At 45.3% G+C, this 20529-nt stretch overlaps 1 protein-coding gene across 2 annotated transcripts in view; it reads right to left on the bottom strand.

Annotated features, from left to right (window-relative positions):
* Positions 1–20234, bottom strand: part of ddx10 (DEAD (Asp-Glu-Ala-Asp) box polypeptide 10) — a 171011-nt gene extending 150777 nt beyond the window's left edge. For both annotated transcript variants that reach the window (XM_042334131.1, XM_042334132.1), the window contains exons 1-8: positions 19994–20234; positions 14049–14109; positions 11864–11994; positions 11569–11727; positions 9325–9445; positions 6783–6972; positions 1288–1414; positions 1–163 (exon numbers count right to left, since the gene is read on the bottom strand). In XM_042334131.1, coding sequence (XP_042190065.1) covers positions 1–163; positions 1288–1414; positions 6783–6972; positions 9325–9445; positions 11569–11727; positions 11864–11994; positions 14049–14109; positions 19994–20182 — 1141 coding nt within the window. In that variant the 5' untranslated portion in view covers positions 20183–20234. The remainder of the gene's footprint in view (positions 164–1287; positions 1415–6782; positions 6973–9324; positions 9446–11568; positions 11728–11863; positions 11995–14048; positions 14110–19993) is intronic.
* Between the last annotated feature and the right edge of the window lie 295 nt (positions 20235–20529).

The following is a 20529-nucleotide window of genomic DNA, read 5'->3' as shown; positions in this document are numbered from 1 at the left end:
CAAGTCCTCGAGCAGCTATGTCAGTTGCAAATAATACAGCTGCTTTTTTCCGGCAAAAATCATCGTACATCTGCATTCGCTTCATCTGTTGCTGCTTGCCATGAAGTAGCAAGACCGGGACGCCAGGCCGAAGACGGCAGAATGCACGAAACAAGTATTGTATCTGAAACACAGAAAAAAAGGAAAAAGTCCAATAACTTTTTTTGCATTAATTCCACAACATGCAAGTCCCAAGGTTTGAATTTTCTGTTTGAGGAGAGTTCATTAAAATTTGGCGAGGAAGGTGCAACAAACTAAATCCATTTATTTACTGCTAGGTTTCCTTCTAGAAAATAGAAGTTTCCTTCCATTTCAGTGTAGAAATTGTGCTGTATAAAAAAACTTTACCTGTGGTATATTTTATCATATCCAATTGTATCTCATCTAACATTATATCAAGACTATACATCCACCCAAAGTCTTCTCACCCTCATGTTATAACCAAATAACCATTCCATTATTTTGTGCAACCAGCTCATTAGCAAAAAAAATCCCAAATTATAACTCAGCTCATGTCTTAGTTTCATATCTCTAAAATCCGATAAACAACCCATGTCAAATTTGACATGGAATGGAAAGTTTAAAAAAAGCTTCATACTTAACATCTTTCTACCCTGGTAGTGGTAGAGCTCAACTTTAACCAGTGTTAACAGAGTATGTACAACAAAGGCAGACAACAACTGCTGCCAATCAGGACTCAATTTATAACCACCTTGAACCCACAGCTTCCTGTGACTGTAGCAACTACAAAGAGCAATGTTAATTGGCAAATTCAGCATAAAATAATAGATTTCAGGACCCAAGGGCTTCTGGAATATAACCTCTCCAAGATATTGTTTAACCTCTTAATGATCCATGTATCAAGTGGCTATCGAGGCTCAGATTGTGATTCTTAATTACCACATAAATATTCCTAACCACACTTCGATTTCCTAAATATTTCGGTGAATGTCACAGAACTTCATATATAATTCAGTCTCCCTCTCAGTCAGTTGTTTTTAGTGTTACTCACCAGTGGCTAATCATGCTCCTAATTTCTAGCCTAGATTTAAGCCCATATACCATTATAATAGCAAGACATTTGCTTCATGGAAATACTGCTAGTGTGAATAACTTGAATTTTATTCAGTACTTACAAAAAACTTTAAAATATTTACACACTGAAACTGATTCTCCCAGGACATTTTGCCGAAAGAGGAGGGGAGAAGTGGTTGCATACCATGAGCATTTTAAATATAAAATACCAACCTCTTTGCAGCTTGAAAAAAAGACAATTATCTTCTTACTCAGATGGTTTTTCAGAAAAGAGTACAGCATGTTAACTTTCTGGTGCAGCTCACAGACAATGTAATTTTGTTCCAGGGTTCCTGGGGTGCTGAAATAGAAAACATTTTTAAAAAGTTTTCTTTAGGTGGAGGGAAACAATAAGGAGCAATGTGTAATGTACAGAACAATTAAAGAAGACCTTAAGTATGGAATGACCAAATTCCTCAGTTTCTTGGACACTGAAACAATAGATGACTTCAAAATAACAAAATTAAATTTGGTTACAATACATTTATATTGCACAAAGACGGACAGGCCACATATTCACATAACCCAATTACTGCCTTATTACTGAGGCATAGTAAGTCTGAGTTAATCTTACAGATATGAGAAGGAATTAATTTGGTCACTCAATCCACAACTCTTTGTGGGACAATGTTGTGCACAATTGGCTGCCGCATTTCGCCCAAAATATTTATAGTCAATTCACTTAGCAAGTGTGTTCTGTGAAGCGCTTTGAGACGTCTAAAACATGTGATAATGCACTATATCAAATGCAAGTATTATTATTATTTCAATTTGCCGAAGAATCTTTTAATCCTGTGAGAATTTATTTAGAACTAACCCTCAGGAGAATAAATGGCTTGGGTGGAATCTGTGGGAAGATACCTTGCAACAATTTCGGGGAAGGGATTAGCTGGGTTGTGGACTTTTCTCATTCCTTGTTTGGATGAAAGTTAATTAAATATAATTGCAATTACTTTCCACAGGGCACAAGAAAAATTCTGACAAGTCAAGTTACAAAACATTTAAGGTATTTGATCACTCGTCTGCTTTATTTCCTCCTAAAATTGTCATATTGTAATACTGCTTTCTCACAATGTAAAGATTGTATTACTCACAAATATCTTTTTGTGTTGTAATTTTTTCAAAAGATTACCATTGCTATGTTTCTAGGCAAAATTATCTTCCCTTTCCCCTTCCATTTAAATGGCTACATTTTTTAAAAAAAAACAAATCTTCATACTTATTAACCCTTTCCAGCATTCACCAATAAGAATTTTTTTTGAATATAAAGTGAAGTGTTCAACCCCTAACCCACCTTTTGGATCAGCAGATCAGCTGACAAGTATAACAGACAACACAAGAACAATTAACACGTTTCACGTCAGGAGGATGTCTCAAAGCATTTCCCATTGCCTGATTTGGGAGTGGGGGAAGGAAAAGGTTACCAAAAGCGCAGTCAAAAAGATAGTTCTCAAGGTGGGGAGAGATGGGTGAGAGGAGGAACTCCAAGTTGGAGTTCCATAGAGTGGGAGTAGAACAGCTGAAAGCTCACCCGTTGAGGATATGTAGATCGGCAGGGAGATATAAAACAAAAGGGCGCACAGTTAGGGTGGGGTGTGACAAAGGCATGGATGAGGGTCTTGGCAACGTAGAAGGGAGAGATAGTGGCAGAGGCAGGCAATGTTGCAGAGATAAGGAAAAGTCAAGTGAGTGAGAGTCCGAACATACGGCTTGAAGGACGAACAAAAGAGATTCCACATTGGTTCTGTGAGGTGAAGACCTGAGGAGAGGAAATGTAGCCCAGAGCGAAGCAAGAGAGGCTTAGGCCACTTAGTCAAATGAAAAAAGTTAGAGCTCATCCAGTACTTGTGTCTGACAGACAATCAGTCACAACAGCATTGGTATTCAAATCACGAGTAGAGGCAAAGGGATAGAGCTGGGTGCAATTCCTTCATGCCTGCAGATGATGTTACCAAGTGAGAGCAGCATTTCTCAAATGCGGCCACTGCTATTGACCAGCTTTAGTGTCAATATAGCATGGGGTGGACCCTACAACCTACTGACTGAGAGGTGAACCATTACCAACAGAGCCAGACTGACACATATATTCACACTAAACACAGATATCAGGTTCTCTACCATCCATACCACATCCAATGATGGATAATAATAATAATAATCCTTGCATTTGATATAGCGCTTTTCACGTCGGGAGGACATCCCAAAGCGCTTCACAGAACACACTGTAAAGTGAATTGACTTTTTGTGGGCGAACGCGGCAGCCAATTGCGCACAGCAATGTCCCACAAACAGTCGTAGATTGAAAATGACCAATTTATTATTGTTTTTGGTTTTTGGAGATGTTTAGCACACAATGTTGTCAAATCAGGGAAAGTCTTAAGTATCTTGGGAGTCCTGTAGCTCAGTGGTTAGAGTGCTCGCCTTGCAAGTGAGAGACCTGGGTTCGATTCCCGGCAGGGTAAAAGCTTGGGCAAGTTTCCTTACTCCACATGCCTGATAATAATCACTCAACAAAAAAATAATAATTTGGTCACTTCAATCCATGACTGTTTGTGGGACACTGCTGTGCACAATTGGCTGCCGCATTTCACCCACAAAATATACAGTCAATTCACTTTACAGTATATCCTGTGAAGCGCTTTGAGACGTCTAGAAGATGTGAAAAGCGCGATATCAAATGCAAAGATTATTATTATTATGCAAAGGGCAAAGAAAACAATACCAATGTCACAATTTTACTTCTACAATGCTTATAAATTGCCTACCTCCCCCACATAATTGAGAGCAAATTCCCATATTGAATGGAAACTTTAGAAGGAAATGAAACTTTAAAAACATTGCCTTCATGCACTGCCTAATTGGTTACTATAGCTGCTGGGCAAAAATGCTACTGAACACAAAGACCATTAAAAGCTAAACACATCTACTGTGCAGTGAAAATAACTTATCTCAATGGCTCATTCACTGGATAGATCCCAGTGTGGTGATATTGATCTATAACAGACATGCTTGGAAAGACGATCAGGTTTACTCTGAAAGAAACTAAGTATGAGTTCCCGAACCTAACCTAATGAATAAGCATGTGCATGTGCGTGTTCTCGCGCGTGTGGGGGCCGGAGGAATGTGGTGTGTTAAAAAAAATTGTCTCTTCTGGGCACTGTTTTTTTTTGGGGGGTATAGCTCCACAAACACCAGGTGTCCTCCTAAAAATTAATTCTTCATACATGAAGCAAAGCAGTGAGGTTAATGTGCATTTTAACAATCCCAGTTATCACATCAAAGCTATTGCTTAGTCATTCACCCAAGAGGATAATTAAGGGAAAGAGTCTAACTGGAGAGCAATTGGAAGTTGGAACCTTGGTCGGCATCCTTTCTAAATCTCTGCAACCCCCTGCTTCAATCCCTCCAAATCACCCCCTCATCTATAGATTTTTAAATCCCTTTTGAAAATCTACTTCTTTGACCACACCTATGCCCATCTCCTCTCCTTGTTTGGCATCCAACCTTCGACTGCATGAAGAGGAGGATCTTCAGATGAGTCTTGAGATGGGTCTTGAAGGAGGCAAGGGAGGGGGCGAGGCAGAAGGACTGCGGGACGGAGTTCCAGAGGGTGAGAATAGTGGCAGAAGACCTGCCCGCCAATGTGGGGTGGGCAAGGCGGGGAACATGAAGCAGGCCGGAGCCCACTGAGTGCAGGGAGCGGGCAGGATAGTAGGGGGTTAGGAGGTTGCAGAGGTAGGGGGGAGCAAGACCATGGAGGGCTTTGACGGTGAAGACCAGGATCTTGAACTATATTCTCTGTGTGATGAGAAGCCAGTGGAGTCGGGCAAGGATAGGGGCGATAGGGTCCCGGACCTGGTCCGGGAGAGGACACAGGCTGCAGAGTTCTGGAAGATCTGCAGCCTATGGAGGGAGGAGTTGGGGAGGCTGACAAACAAGGAGTTTGGATATTATGAATGCGTGTATGAGGGTTTTGGCGGCCTGCATTGTGAGGCAGTGGCAGAGCCGGGCGATGGAGGAAGGCAGAGCGGTTCATGGCACGGGTGTGGGGTAGGAAGTATAGTTGAGGGTCAAACAGGACGCCAAGGTTCCAGACTGGCTTAGTTAGGCAGAGTGTGCATCCACGGATGGTGATGCTGTTAGCGCCTGAGGTGTGGAGGCGCTGACGGGAGCCAATCAGGAGAGCCTTGGTCTTGTTGACGTTCAACTGAAGAAAGTCCTCTCATCCAGGACTTGATGTCCGACCGACATTCTGTCAGGACAGCAGTTATTCTGGAGTCAAGGGTGGAGGCAGAGAGGTACATGTGGAAGTTGATTCCATGTCTGCGAATGATGTCACCAAGAGGGAGCATATAGATAATGAAGAGGAGGGGACCAAGGATAGAGCCCTGAGGAACGCCGAATGAGATGGTGCGGGGGCTAGAGGAGAAACCTTTTGTGGAGATGAAGTGGAGACGGTGTGAGAGGGAATGATATGAACCATTCAAGGACAGAACCAAGAAGGTTGAGGTGAGTGGAGAGGTGGTGGATGAGGATAGAGTGGTCAACGGAGGCAGCAGAGAGGTCAAAACAACAGATGAGCGTCGCAGAGGACGAAGGTGCAGTGGGTCATGGAGCAGGGGGGGGGGGGGGGGGGGGGGGGGGGGGGGGGGGGGGGGGGGGGGGGGGGGGGGGGGGGGGGGGGGGGGGGGGGGGGGGGGGGGGGGGGGGGGGGGGGGGGGGGGGGGGGGGGGGGGGGGGGGGGGGGGGGGGGGGGGGGGGGGGGGGGGGGGGGGGGGGGGGGGGGGGGGGGGGGAGGCAGATGGAGCCTTGGTCGCAGATGGACAGAATGTCATTTGTCACTTTGACCAGGGCAGTTATCTATGTTGTGGGTGGCAAGGAAACCTGATTGGAGAGGTTCGTGAAGGGAGTCGCGGAAGGGGAAGGAGCGAAGCTGGGAATTAACGACTTGTTCATATAAATGCAATTTGTTGTTGATTTTTCTCTACCTAGCCCAAGGGTGCAAAGGTATAAAGGAAAAAACCTAAAGGGGTATAGGCAAGGGTATCAGGGGGGTGCGGAGGCTCATGTGGAGTAAACAAATGGCCCATTCCCATGCTACAGTGATCAATGTAATATATGTAAAGATCAAATAGAGCGAGCTAACTAGATCAGATCAGCTCTTCCCAGAAATTAAACCTGCATCTACACCCTGAAGAGCCTTTATCATCTTAGATAATGAGAAGTTAACTTATTTACATTTAAAAATGTCAAGCAGAACAGCTCATAAAACTTTTCAAAAGAAGTGCTTGGCACACAAGATAGAGCCATTCTCTCAATTGACAACTTTCCAATTTTGCATCACTGAAGTTATAGAAATTTACTGTTCTCCAAAAATGTATACTTTTTTGATCCATATGATGGAGGACTTACAGGAGTAGACGAAACGTAATCCGAATGCAGGGAATGTCTACAAATCAACAAGCCCAGCATCAACTTCAGAAAATAAAAGCGATTCCGTATCATCCATTTATATTAAGGAACAATATTAGTTCAAGCACAGAAACATTTAAAAAGGGCAATCAGTAAATACACCAGAACAAAAGTGACTGAATTAAAAAGCAGAATTAAGGACCTTCTACATCTATACAATGTAGCCATAATAGATTATTAAAAAAAAAGCAACCAACCTGAATTTAGCATTTTCATGAACTGAAACATATTCTGGGTCTTTTAGGCTTAGCCGGGCGAGGTCCTTGACACATTTAGTTTGAGTGGCTGAGAAAAGTAGGGTCTGGCGCTTCTTAGGCAAGTTTTCCACAATGGCGTTCATTGTTTGAGCAAAACCCATGTCCAAAATTCTATCAGCTTCATCCAAGACTGAAATCAGAGGAAAAAGAGATAAAAGTCCCAATGAAAGGATATGATTAATTACATAAATCATCTCGGTTCTCCTGAAATGCACAATCCACAAACTGTACAATAGATTTTGTGGAAATCATGACAGTGCCAACAATAGAAATAAAGATTTTCAACAAAAAGACCATTCAACTCATTGTGGCTGCTTTTCTTCCACCTCCGACACTTTCTTCCACCTCCGACACATCTCCGTTCTCCGCCAATAACTCACTCCAAAAGCCGCTGAAACCCGAGTCCATGCCTTTGTCACCTCTCGGCTGGACTATTCAAATGCCCTCCTCGACGGTCTCCCCTCCACTACCATCCATAAAATCCAGGTCATACAAAACTCTGCCACCCGCATTCTCACCCGCACCAAACTCCACTCCCCAATCACTCCAGTCCTTGCCAGACTGCACTGGCTGCCTATCCCAGTGAAGATCGACTTCAGGATCCTCACCCTTGTCTTCAAATCCCTCCATTCCTCTGCACCCCCCTATCTCTCTGACCTCTTCTCTCTTCACAACAGTGCCCGTTGCCTTCATTCCACTGGGTCTGGCCTCCTCCTTCCTCAGCGGCCGTGCCTTCAGCCACTATGCCCCAAGGCTCTGGAACTCCCTTCCTCACTCCCTTCGCCTCACCCCCTCTCTTCCTATTTTCAGGTCTCTGCTGAAGACCTTTCTTTTCGACCGTGCCTTTGGTCACCTTCCTCCCCCCCTCTATGGCTCGACCCCAGGATCCGTTACTGTGAAGCGCTCTGAGATGCCGTCCAGCACGGAGGGCGCTGTATAAATCCAAGTTGTTGTTGTTGCTTTTAGTATTAATTCCACATTCCATATCTTTCCCCATATTCCTTAATCTGTTATTATTCAGATACTTATTCAGTTCCTGTTTGAATGACTAATGACCCAACCTCATTGCAGGTTTGTAGTAATGAACTACACACCTTAAAAACCCTCTCGGGCAAAAAAAAGAACTAACTAGATGGGCCGAATGACCTGTGTCCACACCACATCATTTCGTATAATTCCAACTGTATGTTTTTTGCTAATAATCCTACCTCCTTGTGAATAATTCCCAAATAGAGGAATCAGTTTTCTCTGTTTGCCTTGGCATGCCTCTTCAGAATCTTAAACATCGTCATATACTCTCAGACTCCTCTCCTTCATCTTTAAGTGGTTGCTGATCCCCGACTGTTCAGCGCCTTGGTACGTCCTCCCGACGTGAAAGGCACTTTACAAATGTAGTTTTGTTGTTGTTAAGCAAATTCATTTAAACTGCTATTTAATCCATAAAAAAAAATCATAAGAACATAATAAATGCTAGACGAAAACAGACCAAGGTCCATCTAGTTTGCCTTCCACCTTCCAGGCGTTCACATGCACTTATGTCCCAAACTATCTGTGTACTATATCCCATAATGTTATTTCCTCAAAGAAAACTATCTAATCTGTGTTTGAAAGAATTAACACTTCCTGCTTTGACCATCTCCCTGGGGAGTCTATTCCACAGGTTCACTATTCGCTCACTGAAATAGTGTTTGGTAGATTAGTTCTGAATTTACTCCCCTTCAATCGCAGGCCGTGTCCTCTGGTTTTACTATTCTGGACAAGTTGAAACAGCCTGTCATGATCTATATTGTTTTGTCCCTTTAGAATCTTAAAGACAGCAATCACATCATCTCTCAATCTTCTCTTTTCCAGCGTGAACATGCCCAATTTATTTAGTCGCTCCTCATAGTCCAGTCCTTCCACTCCCTCAATCATTTTGGTTGCCCTCCTCTGTATCTTTTTGATTTTTCCAATATCCTTTTTGTATTACGGTGACCAGAACTGTACACAGTACTCTAAGTGTGGTCTCATCAATAATTTATACAGTGGCAGGATTAAGGGATATGGGGATAAGGCAGGATCAGGTTATTAGCTGGAGTTAGATTAGAAGATTAGCCATGATTGAATGGCGGGGCAGGCTCGAAGGGCTGAATGGCCTACTCCTGCTCCTACATGTTATGTTAGGATTACCCCACTATTTCAGCTTGCTATTGATCTTTTAATATATCCCAAAATCTGTTTTTTCTTTACTCACTGACAAAGCATTGTTGGGAGTGCTTCAATTTATTGTCAATCAGGACCCCCAGGTCCTTTTCATTGTCCATACATATTATTTTCCTTCCGTTCAAATAATAGTCCCTTCCAGGATTTTTTGTCCCCACGCGAAGTATTTTTAATAAGAATTCAGACCAGGTACACCCAGGGTTCACCATTCTGTAGGTTGAGTTTACTGATCTCAACAAGGTTAGGGAGTGAGCCACGGTTTTACACGTCTAAAGCTTACCAAGCATCTGGAGGTCAGAAGCATGAAAGTAACAGGTCTCATCCATATGTTGCAGAAGACGCCCGGGAGTACAGATGATAATATTGGTGCGATGGATCCTGTCAGACTCCACGTCCAAAAACTATTATAAGCAAATAATGCATGGCAAGTTATTCACAAATTCTTTATCAAACAGATAATAATAATAGTGATTCGTAAAGTATTATTCTTTAAATCAGAGGTCTCCAACCAGTTGATCGCCACTGTGTGGCGCTGTCGATCAAAAACACAAGCGGCAGCAGCGATAGAATGGCATCATTACTGAGTCAAATTGAAAAAGAAGCCAGACGCACAAAGCATTTCATCGAAATAAAAATATAAACTTTAATGTTAAAACTGCTGTAAATATCACTTCTGCCTCCTCTTGTTTTTATTAAACATGCGTGAGATGCCACCTAGCAACGATCGACCGGTTGGAAACAACTTCCTTAAATATTTATTCAGCTTGTCAAAAAATTGGCAATAGTACAGGATATGTGAATCCAGCCCTTTGCAAAATGTTACCAGCTCAACTTTACAGTTTTGCTGCATAGGTCAAACCAAATTAAACAGAAACTCAAACTGAACCGATCAATGTCAGGCAATTGACTTGTAACACTTGTCCTATAATAAAGCAAAAGAGGAGGATGCAGAGAATGACACAGCATCAGAGGAGAGGGTAGAGAAATTGGACAAGAATAAACCAAGAGGAGGTACTGCAAAGGTTGACGGTGCTCAAGGTAGATAAGTCACCCGGTTCGGATGGGATGTATCCTTGGTTACTGAGGGAAGTAAGGATGGAAATAACGAGGCTCTGGCCACGATCTTTCAATCCTCCTTGGACACCAGGATGGTGCCAGAGGACTGGAGGGTTGCAAATGTTACTCCGCTGTACAAAAAGGGGCAGAAGGATAAACCCGGGAACTACAGGCCAGTCAGCCTAACTTCAGTAGTAGGGAAACTCCTACAGACTATAATACAGGACAAAATAAATTTTCACTTAGAAAAATATGGGTTAATAAAGGACAACCAACACAGATTTGTTAAAGGCAAATCATGTCAACAAACCTGATAAGAGTTTTTGATGAAGTAACGGAGTGAGTGGATGAAGGTAGTGCAGTTGATGTAGTTTATATGGATTTTCAAAAGACATTTGATAAAGTGCCACATAAGAGACTTGTAAGCGAAATAGAAGCCCACAGTATCAAAGGGATAGTGGCAGCATGGATACAGAACTGACTGGGAGACAGAAAGCAGAGAGTGGTGGTGAACGGTTGTTTTTCTGACTGGAGGGAAGAGTGCAGTGATGTTCCCCAGGGGTCGGTATTGGGACCACTGCTGTTTTTAATCTATATAAATGACCTGGACTTGGGTATAAAGAGTACAATTTCCAAGTTTGCAGATGATACTAAGCTAGGAAAAGTAGTAAATGGTGAGGAGAATAGTAGCAGATTGCAAGAAGACATAGACAGACTGGTAAAATGGGCAGACACATGGCAGATATAATTTAATGTGGAGAAATGCAAAGTATTTGATGTGATGTATTTTGGGAAGAAGAACGAGGAGAGGCAATATAAGCTAATGGTAGAATCTTAAAGGGGGTGAAAGAAGAGAGACCTGGGGGTTCGTATAAATAAAATCTTTGAAGGTGGCAGAACAGGCAGATAAAGCTATTAAAAAAAGCATACGGGATACTAAGCTTTATAAATAGGCATATAGAATACAAAAGTCAGGAAGTTATGATGAACCTTTATAAAACACTGGTTAGGCCTCAGCTAGAGACTGTGTTCAGTTCTGGGCACCACACTTTAGGAAGGATGTCAAGACATTGGAGAGGGTGCAAAGGAGATTTACCAGAATGGTACCAGAAATTAGGGACTTTAGTTATGAGGAGAGGTGAGAGAAGCTGGGATTGATTTGGATAGCTCTTTTGAAAGAGCTGGCACAGACACGATGAGCCGAATGGCCTCCTTCTGTGCTGTATAATTCTATGATTCTGAAGACAAATTTATGTTTTTTTTGTACAAATAGGATTTACAAACCTAACTTTTTTAATATATAAAACAATACAAAGGAAAAACACATCCTCTCACAGAATCGTTTAGATTTCACCAACCCATTTTGATAAGACTGCAGGCTGAATAAAATTCATTTACAAATTTAGCAATAAAAAAGTCGGTTTCAGACAAAAAAAAGTTTTTTTTTAAAAAAAACCTCAGGACCTACCTTCCCTCCTATAATAAGGCCAGCAGAAAAGTCATGATTTTTCCCCACTTTTCGCAGGGTCTCAAATGTCTGATATGCAAGTTCTCTGGTGGGAGAAATGATGAGAGCACCCATTCCATCGTCAGATGTCCACTGCTGGCGGTATAAGCATTCTAGTATCTGCAGATAGGTACACATTTAGTCGCAAGCAGAATAATTTATTGACTACGGTTTGTTAAACCGGTTATTAATCAGCCATAAAACAGTACTAATCTACTGGATCAATCTATTACTTGGTTACATTTAAATCACTTACAGGAATAAGAAATGCCAATGTCTTTCCAGATCCAGTCTTTGCAGCTCCGAGAATATCCTTCCCTTGCAATGCCAAGCCAATTGCTTGCTTTTGGATTTCAGTAGGCATACGATACTGAGCTTGCACCAAGCCTTAAAAGAAAAGAGAATGTCTAAAAATTGAACCTTTTATTCAAACACAAGCAGCATTTTAATCATAAAAACCATTACTTCACTTTGCTGCTCAAATAATTTAAAAATGCTGTTCTGAAACAAATGCGAATAAAAGTATCACCAACAGTTAACTAACTTACTTGTCTTAAGTAAGCTGAACTCTCACTGAAGTTGTATTGGTGTCGAGCAATATTATTTTAACTGGAAGTTATTACAGGACAGTTTCAAGATTCATATTCTATAATAGCTCTACAACTTAAAATGATAGTGCTTTCAAAAAGTTATTTTCTCAAATTTGATTTGTCATTTTGCATACACCACACAAAGGAAACCAGATTTCCTTAAGTTTTCAGCACCGTTGTTATTTCAGAAGCTTTAATTTTTTTGCTTAAAAAATACAATGAAATAGTATTATAGTACACTCTGATTATGCAGATTCGCTTACAGAGCAATTGGAGTGTGGACCTAGACATTCCCTCTCAAAAAACTATGCACAGAAAGCCACTTCAAAATGCAGCCAAATTCTCTCATGTTAAAATAGCCAGGTTCCAGATCATCAGACCACCACCAGCATCACTTTCTGTGTGCACAGGTACTGAATGTGGAAGCGCTGAATGGAAATTACACCACGCAAAATACTGGTTGGCATTTTATCGACCCTCAACTGACAGGCCGTACGGTAGATAACAATAATCATCCTTGCATTTGATATACAGTAGAAACCCGGTTTGCAGTCACCTCGGTAATCTAGCCACCTCATAATTGCAGGCACATTTCCACAGTCTTGTTCATCGTCAATGTTAAAAGATAGTCTATCTGCTTCAGTCACAAGACATTGTGAGGGTGTTAAGAAAATATACTGCTTTGCTTTTAAACTAGTACTAAACCAATTGCCAGGGGTGTCAGGAAAATACAGTAGCTCATTAACCTCTGCAGTTAAGGTTTTCTTGTGCTTCAATGCTGAAAAGCAAGTGAATAAGAAAAGTGATCAATTACAATGAGGGGAAGGGGGGGGACAAGATTATGGGTGTACTAAAATCCATACCATTTTAAAAATCCAATTACATTTTAGCCCATTTAGATATTGTCCTTACACTTATTCAGAGCACTGAGCGTTTCAAGAGGACAGAAAGAATTAATTATGACCAACAGCGAACAGTGTCACAGTAATACCTCCATTCTTTCCAATTGTACAATTTCCAATTGTACAATTAACACCTCCCCATTATGATAGGCCCTTTGCTGTTGAGATGAAGGAAAAGTCAGCTTCTGAAGAAACAACAACTTGCACTTATATTGCACCTTCCACGCAGGGTGGCGTCTCAGAGTGCTTAACAGTGACTCTGAGCCGGGGGAGGGTGAGGAGGTGACGATAAGCACGGTTGAAGAGGAAGGTTTTCAGGCGGGTCTTGAAAAGGGGGAGAGAGCGGGCAAGGCTGAGGGATTAAGGGAGAGTGTTCCAGAGTTTTGGGGCATAGTGGTTGAAAGCACAACCTCCAATGGTGGAGGGGAAGGGCTTGAGCGACAAGCAGGAGGCCAATGGCAGTCGAATGGTGGATTGTGAAGTGAGGAGGTCAGCGAGGTAGGGAGGCGCCAGGGAGTGAAGGGTTTTGGCTGCTAACAAAAAAATGGAATTGAACATTATTTCAAAATATAGACATCAGCATAATAACACATTATGCTGTAGAGGCAGATTTTTTGCATGGATTACAAATAGAATTCCCTTTTGAACTGAACCAGAAATTGCATCAATTTTCTCTTGCAGACAGATGAAACAGGTTTGCCCTACCAGTCCTTAATAGGAGTGACTTTCGAGTTCTCTGACTGACTGCTGTATTAATCAACGATCCTTGGCAGGACAAGAAAGAGAACAACAAACCTTCACCAAGGAGTCAATCACAAAGCATTTTGCCAAAGTGAGACTCAGTCTCTCCCAACCTTACCTTCCAGCTGAAGTAGGTGACATTTTTTTTCCAAAAATGAAATATTGAAGGGAACGGAGGTTAAAAGTACATTTAGAAAATTGCACTTACCTTTTGAAGTCTTTTTAGATATAGGAAAGTCGAAAAATGTTGTGATCTTGCTGGAATTTATCTAGAGAGGAAAGAATTTGTACGTGCAACACATTACACTCAAGATTTTCACAGCTCAACAAAGTAGAATTCCTTACATTCAGTACAACCCTCCCTCAGCACCCCCTACATTCAGAGCAGTCCTTGCCTTGTCTTGGAGACGGAATGTGAGCTGGGGTACTCCTGGAGTTTATCCAATTCTCTATTAAGGACATTTAATATATTAGTCGACTTAGCCTTATTAGTGAGTTTGGGTATCAATTAGAAAAAGGAAAAAAGGCCCGGAAACAGCAGTGTATTGTCTAATCAATGAGGAGCCCACAGGATTAGGTAGTATTATACTAGTTTGAGTCCCAAGTTTTGTGAAATGTTCACCACATTTAGATTGAACTATTTTTACACACAAGATTCAACCTGTGGTCAGGATTTAGTTGAATTCTGAAGCTGAATTAGTTAACAAATCAGCATTGATAAACAAGATCAGGTATAGACAAACCAGAAGAAATATTACAAACCAAGTTCCACTTAAGTAAATATTCCTGAGAAGCAAAAAAAAGTGTTCTGCAGGTGAGATATCCACTTATATTTTGTTCCATTCACACAATGGCTTCCTCACTTACCATATATATACAAATGCATAATTCACGAAGCATGCATTATTTATGAATACAAAGTACTTTCTTCAAATGCAATGAAGCATTTGATTGATGAAAACTAACAGAACAGACTAATATCCCTGTTACTGTACATCTCCTTTTCTATTATATCACATGCACCACAGAACCCAATTCCTGTTCTGGATCAGTAAAAGCAGAAACTAACTCCATTCTATGTTATTGCTATTAATTTTATTTTTGATAAAGAGTTGTGTATATTCTCGTACAGATTACCTTTTGTGTCTACCAATCAGCAAAACCTTTGGCACGTCCAAAAAGCAGGATCACTCATCTTAACCTCTTTATTTTTATTTGGAAGGGTTGAAAGGATGCTACCCTAAGAGGAGGAGTAATTTGTGCAAAACTAATCTCTGCTCCTCATAGTTACCCATCAGCCACTCCAGACACTTCAGAACAGATTACTTGCAAAATCTTCTCCAGGTTGGTTAAGAGTGTAGATAGTGCAGTGAAGCAACAAAAAAAGGAATTACATTTAAAATGGGTGTCAAAAAATAGTTATCAAAGAGAGATTCAGGCAAGAAAATATGAAGCAGTTCAGGCATCAGATAAGTATCAAAGAGACGGGCAACAAAGAAAGCATTTAGGAAAAATGCAAGCGGGTCTTAGATAGGGTGTGAAGGGAAAGATTATTTCCTGTAGTCAGGGATTCCAGAACTAGAGTACATAGTGTATAACCATCACAGGGAGGTACAGAACAGAACTGTTTCCACAGTGCCGATCACCTGGCTCTTAGGTGACATATTTGGTAATGAAATGTCAGAATCAAGCCAGCCTTTTGTAGCGGATTATGGAGTCCTGTAGCATAGTAGACACAGCACTCGCCTCGTGAGCGAGAGGACCTGGGTTCAATTTCTATGCAGGGCAAAACATTTCCTTCGTCCACACATTTTCAAATAAACAAATTATGGAGTTTAAAGTTATGTAAATTTTAAGATATTTATTAACAAGTTCAGTTGTACAGTCCAGTACTTCATATTATTTCATGATGAGAAACATTCAACTCTTTCTAAAAAAAAGTCAAACCCTTCAATCACGGAAACGCAGTGGGAAGAATTGCTGAGCAGGAATAATTACTGAGCTAGACTGTCAGCAAATGGAAATTCTGCTACAATTAATGTTACAATTAAATTACAATTAAGATTACAATTAAGATGCCAATGGTACAAATATAGTTCAGGTCTTTGTATAGTCTGCGCAAACCTGTGACAAGCTAATTGTCCCATTGAGCTAACCATTAACTTGCACTTCAAATTAAAAATTCTAAAGTAAAATAAGGAAATTTGGTATTTTCCTTATTTTATTTTCCGTATGTCCCAAAAAGGTATTTTGCAGACATACGTATTAATGGTGAAATTCCCTATTTCACTTGACCCCTATTTATACTGCATGACTTTCAAAACCTTTGTTTTGTTTGTTGCAAAATACAGTATAAAGCAATGTTCAAACATGGTCTTATGGATCATCAAGAACATTGAAGGAACCACTTTGAACATTCCCAAATAACTGATCATGTAATTAACAGTTTAATATCATTAAAAATGCTGGTCAGCCCATATCAAAGGAGCTATAAAAATCAGGTTCCGGCTCCCAATCTCTCTTCTTCTAGAATTAATCTGACATTTAAAAAAATCATATAAAGAACTACAACAACAATAACAAAATGACATTTGTATAGCACCTTTCACGTCGGGAGGACGTCCCAAGGCGCTGGACAAAGTTTCGGCCCGAGCTGGGGGTCGGGGAGGGTGGAGGGCAGGGGGGGAATCAGGGAGATCGAAAGCACGGTCGAAGAGGGGGGGTCTTGAAGATGGTGAGGCGGAGGGACTGTGGGATGGAGTTCCAGAGGGTGGGGACAGAGTGGCGGAAGGCCCGCCCACCAATAGTGAGGCGTGTGAGGCAGAAGACGTGAAGCAGGCCGAAGCCCACTGAGCGGAAGGAGCGAGCAGGATGGTAGAGGGTTAGGAGGTCGCAGAGGTAGGGGGAAGGAAGACCGTGGAGGGCTCTGAAAGTGAGGACCAGGATCTTGAACTGTATCCTCTGTGTGATGGGAAGCCAGTAGAGTTGGGCAAGGATGGGGGTGATAGGGTCGCGGAACCTAGTGCAGGAGATTGCACCTCTAGAACCAGGAATTGAATGTAGCCCAAAGTGCTATTCTCTATTCTCTTTTCAATAAAGAACATTTATTTTGTTGGCGGACCAAGAAGGTTGGCCACCACTGGTCTAAGTGTTCCATTCCCAGGATCAATATTTTTAAATTTTTGGAATGTGCTGATTCCTCAATGAAACTTCTTATAGCTGAAAACAACGTTGGCTTCTTCAGTGGAAAGTACAACAACTTGCATTAAATACTGTACAACAACAACTTGCATTTATACAGCGCCTCACAAGCAGGGTAGTGTCCCAGAGCACTTAACAGTGGCAGAGCACGATGCCGAGCCGGGGGGAGGTGAACGTAGGCACGGTCGAAGAGGAAGATCTTCGGGCGTAACCTTAAGATGGGGAAGGAGAGGGCAAGGTGGAGGCATTGAGGGAGATGTTCCAGAGTTTCGGGGTTTGGTGGCTGGAATAACTATAGATAGATAACACCTCATAACTATAGACCCTCATCCATGGCATCATTTTCTCAAATCTCCTCAGTAGAGTGTCCATGAAGGATACCCGTGTTCCCTAAATCAACACAGACCAGCGATCATGCCTGGGACCTTTCCTGGTCTGTACTGCTCAACTTCATAATAGGCAGTGCCTTTTACCAACTGTGTCAAGGAAAGTACTCTTGCTCTGTGCTAAGTAAGTATTTGTGATGTGTGCTGGAGGGAAAAAAATTCTTCTGAGAAAATCTTGCATTCTGTACTTTGGCCTTTACCTCAGCCTTGATCCCAGGATTTGACCCAATCCCCCTGTACTCACCGCCCATTCTCAGCCCCTGCTCCTTATTCCCCCACTGTCACCCGCAGTTCCCCTGCTGTCGTTCCCTGCCCCCTGTGTCCTCCCTGTGTCCCCTGCCCCCCCTCGTGTCCCCCGTCTTCCCCCGTGTTCCCTGCCCCGTGTCCCCCCCGTGTTCCCTGCCCCCTGTGTCCCTCCCTGTGTTCCCCACCCCCCCGTATTCCCCGTGTTCCCCCGTGTTCCCTGCCCCCGTGTTCCCTGCCCCCTGTGTCCCCTGCCCCCTGTGTCCCCTGCCTCCTGTGTTCCCCGCCCCCCCCCCCGTGTTCCCCCTGTGTTCCCTGCCCCCTGTGTCCCCCCTGTGTTCCCTGCCCCCTGTGTTCCCCGTGTTCCCCGCCCCCCCCCTGTGTTCCCTGCCCCGTGTCCCTCACTGTGTTCCCTGCCTCCTGTGTTCCCCGCCCCCCCCCGTGTTCCCCTGTGTTCCCTGCCCCCTGTGTTCCCCCTGTGTTCCCTGCCTCCTGTGTTCCCCGCCTCCTGTGTTCCCCGCCCCCCCCCCGTGTTCCCCCTGTGTTCCCTGCCCCCTGTGTTCCCTGTGTTCCCTCCCTGTGTTCCCTGCCCCCTGTGTTCCCTGCCCCCTGTGTTCCCTGCCCCCTGTGTTCCCCGCCCCCCCTGTGTTCCCCTGTATTCCCCGCCCCCCCCTGTGTTCCCGCCCCCTATATTCCCTGCCCCCCCTGTGTTCCCCGCCCCCCCCTGTGTTCCCCCTGTGTTCCCCGCCCCCCCTGTGTTCCCCCTGTGTTCCCTGCCCCCTGTGTTCCCCGCCCCCCCCCCCCCCCGCCCCCCTGTGTTCCCCCTGTGCTCCCTGCCCCCTGTGTTCCCCGCCCCCCCCCCCTGTGTTCCCCCTGTGCTCCCCCCCCTGTGTTCCCCGCCCCCCCCCCTGTGTTCCCCTGTGTTCCCCGACCCCCCCACTGCGTTCCCCCTGTGTTCCCCGCCCCCCCCCCCACTGCGTTCCCCCTGTGTTCCCCCTGTGTTCCCTGCCCCGTGTTCCCCCTGTGTTCCCGCCCCTGTGTTCCCCGCCCCCTGTGTTCCCCCTGTGTCCCTCAGTGTTCCCTGCCCCCTGTGTCCCCCCTGTGTCCCTCAGTGTTCCCTGCCCCCTGTGTCCCCCCTGTGTCCCTCAGTGTTCCCTGCCCCCTGTGTCCCCCCTGTGTCCCTCCCTGTGTTCCCCCTGTGTTCCCTGCCCCCTGTGTTCCCCCTGTGTCCCTCCCTGTGTTCCCCCCCTGTGTTCCCCCTGTGTTCCCTGCCCCCTGTGTCCCCCCTGTGTCCCTCCCTGTGTTCCCTGCCCACTGTGTTCCCCCTGTGTCCCTCCCTGTGTTCCCTGCCCACTGTGTTCCCCCTGTGTCCCTCCCTGTGTTCCCTGCCCCCTGTGTGTCCCCTGTGTTCCCCGTATCCCTCCCTGTGTTCCCTGCCCCCTGTGTCCCTCCCTGTTTCCCCCTGTGTCCCTCCCTGTGTCCCTCCCTGTGTTCCCCGTGTCCCTCCCTGTGTTCCCCCTGTGTTCCCCCTGTGTCCCTCCCTGTGTCCCTCCCTGTGTTCCCCCTGTGTCCCTCCCTGTGTTCCCCCTGTGTCCCTCCCTGTGTTCCCCCTGTGTCCCTCCCTGTGTTCCCTGCCCCTGTGTTCCCCCTGTGTTCCCTGCCCCGTGTCCCCCCTGTGTCCCTCCCTGTGTTCCCCCTGTGTCCCCCCTGTGTTCCCCCTGTGTCCCTCCCTGTGTTCCCTGCCCCCTGTGTCCCTCCCTGTGTCCCCCCTGTGTCCCTCCCTGTGTCCCTCCCTGTGTTCCCCCTGTGTCCCTCCCTGTGTTCCCCCTGTGTCCCTCCCTGTGTTCCCTGCCCTCTGTGTTCCCCCTGTGTTCCCGCTGTGTCCCCCCTGTGTCCCTCCCTGTGTCCCTCCCTGTGTTCCCCCTGTGTTCCCCGTATCCCTCCCTGTGTTCCTCCCTGTGTTCCCCCTGTGTTCCCCGCCCCGTGTCCCTCCCTGTGTTCCCCCTGTGTCCCTCCCTGTGTTCCTGCCTGTGTTCCCCGTGTCCCTCCCTGTGTCCCCCCTGTGTTCCCTGCCCCCTGTGTCCCCCCTGTGTCCCTCCCTGTGTGTCCCGTGTCCCCCCTGTGTTCCCTGCCCCCCCTGTGTCCCCCTGTGTCCCCCCCCCGTGTCCCCCTGTGTCCCCCCCGTGTCCCCCTGTGTCCCTGCCCCCTGTCCCCCCTGTGTCCCCTGTGTTCCCCCCCCTGTGTCCCCCCCTGTGTCCCCCCTGTATTCCCCGCCCCCCGTGTCCCCCGCTGTCCCCGGGCCCGGGCCCTCGCTCAGACCTACCTCCGAATACTTCTGCACCATCCGGGCGATGTCGTCCCGCTCCTGCTGCCAGCCCGGCTTCTTCTTGCGCTGCCTCCTCAGCTGTTTGCTCTGCTCCTTCCTCTTCCCGGACTTCTTCTTCCACCTCTGGTAGTTGGACACGGGATCCTCCGGTCCGCCGCCGCCTCCGGCCCCGCGCGCGCCCATCATTAACCGACGAGCTCGAGACACGCCGCCTCCGCCGCGCACTGATGACGAAACCACCCCGACTCGAAAAACAGTCGCGCATTGATGACGCGTAAAAGTCACCTGATGTCGATGGATACCATGGCCCTGGGGAGCACGTGGAGGGGACAGGCGTGAGCACTTGCCACGTGGCCCAGATTGGGAGGAGGGAGGGAGGGTGGTTGGGTGGCGGTGGTGGTGGTTTTTGTTGTCAACGGCTTTGAGCGACGGTCTAATTTTTCACATTTTAATTTAATTCAACGCCGCGAAACGCGCTCTGGAGCCCTACCCTGCGTGAGGTGCGCTGGATAAATTACAATTGTCGTCGTGCT

Source organism: Callorhinchus milii, unplaced genomic scaffold (genome assembly GCF_018977255.1).
Source record: "Callorhinchus milii isolate IMCB2004 unplaced genomic scaffold, IMCB_Cmil_1.0 Scaffold4, whole genome shotgun sequence".
Taxonomy (NCBI): domain Eukaryota; kingdom Metazoa; phylum Chordata; class Chondrichthyes; order Chimaeriformes; family Callorhinchidae; genus Callorhinchus; species Callorhinchus milii.
This window is presented reverse-complemented; position numbering and strand designations above follow the sequence as displayed.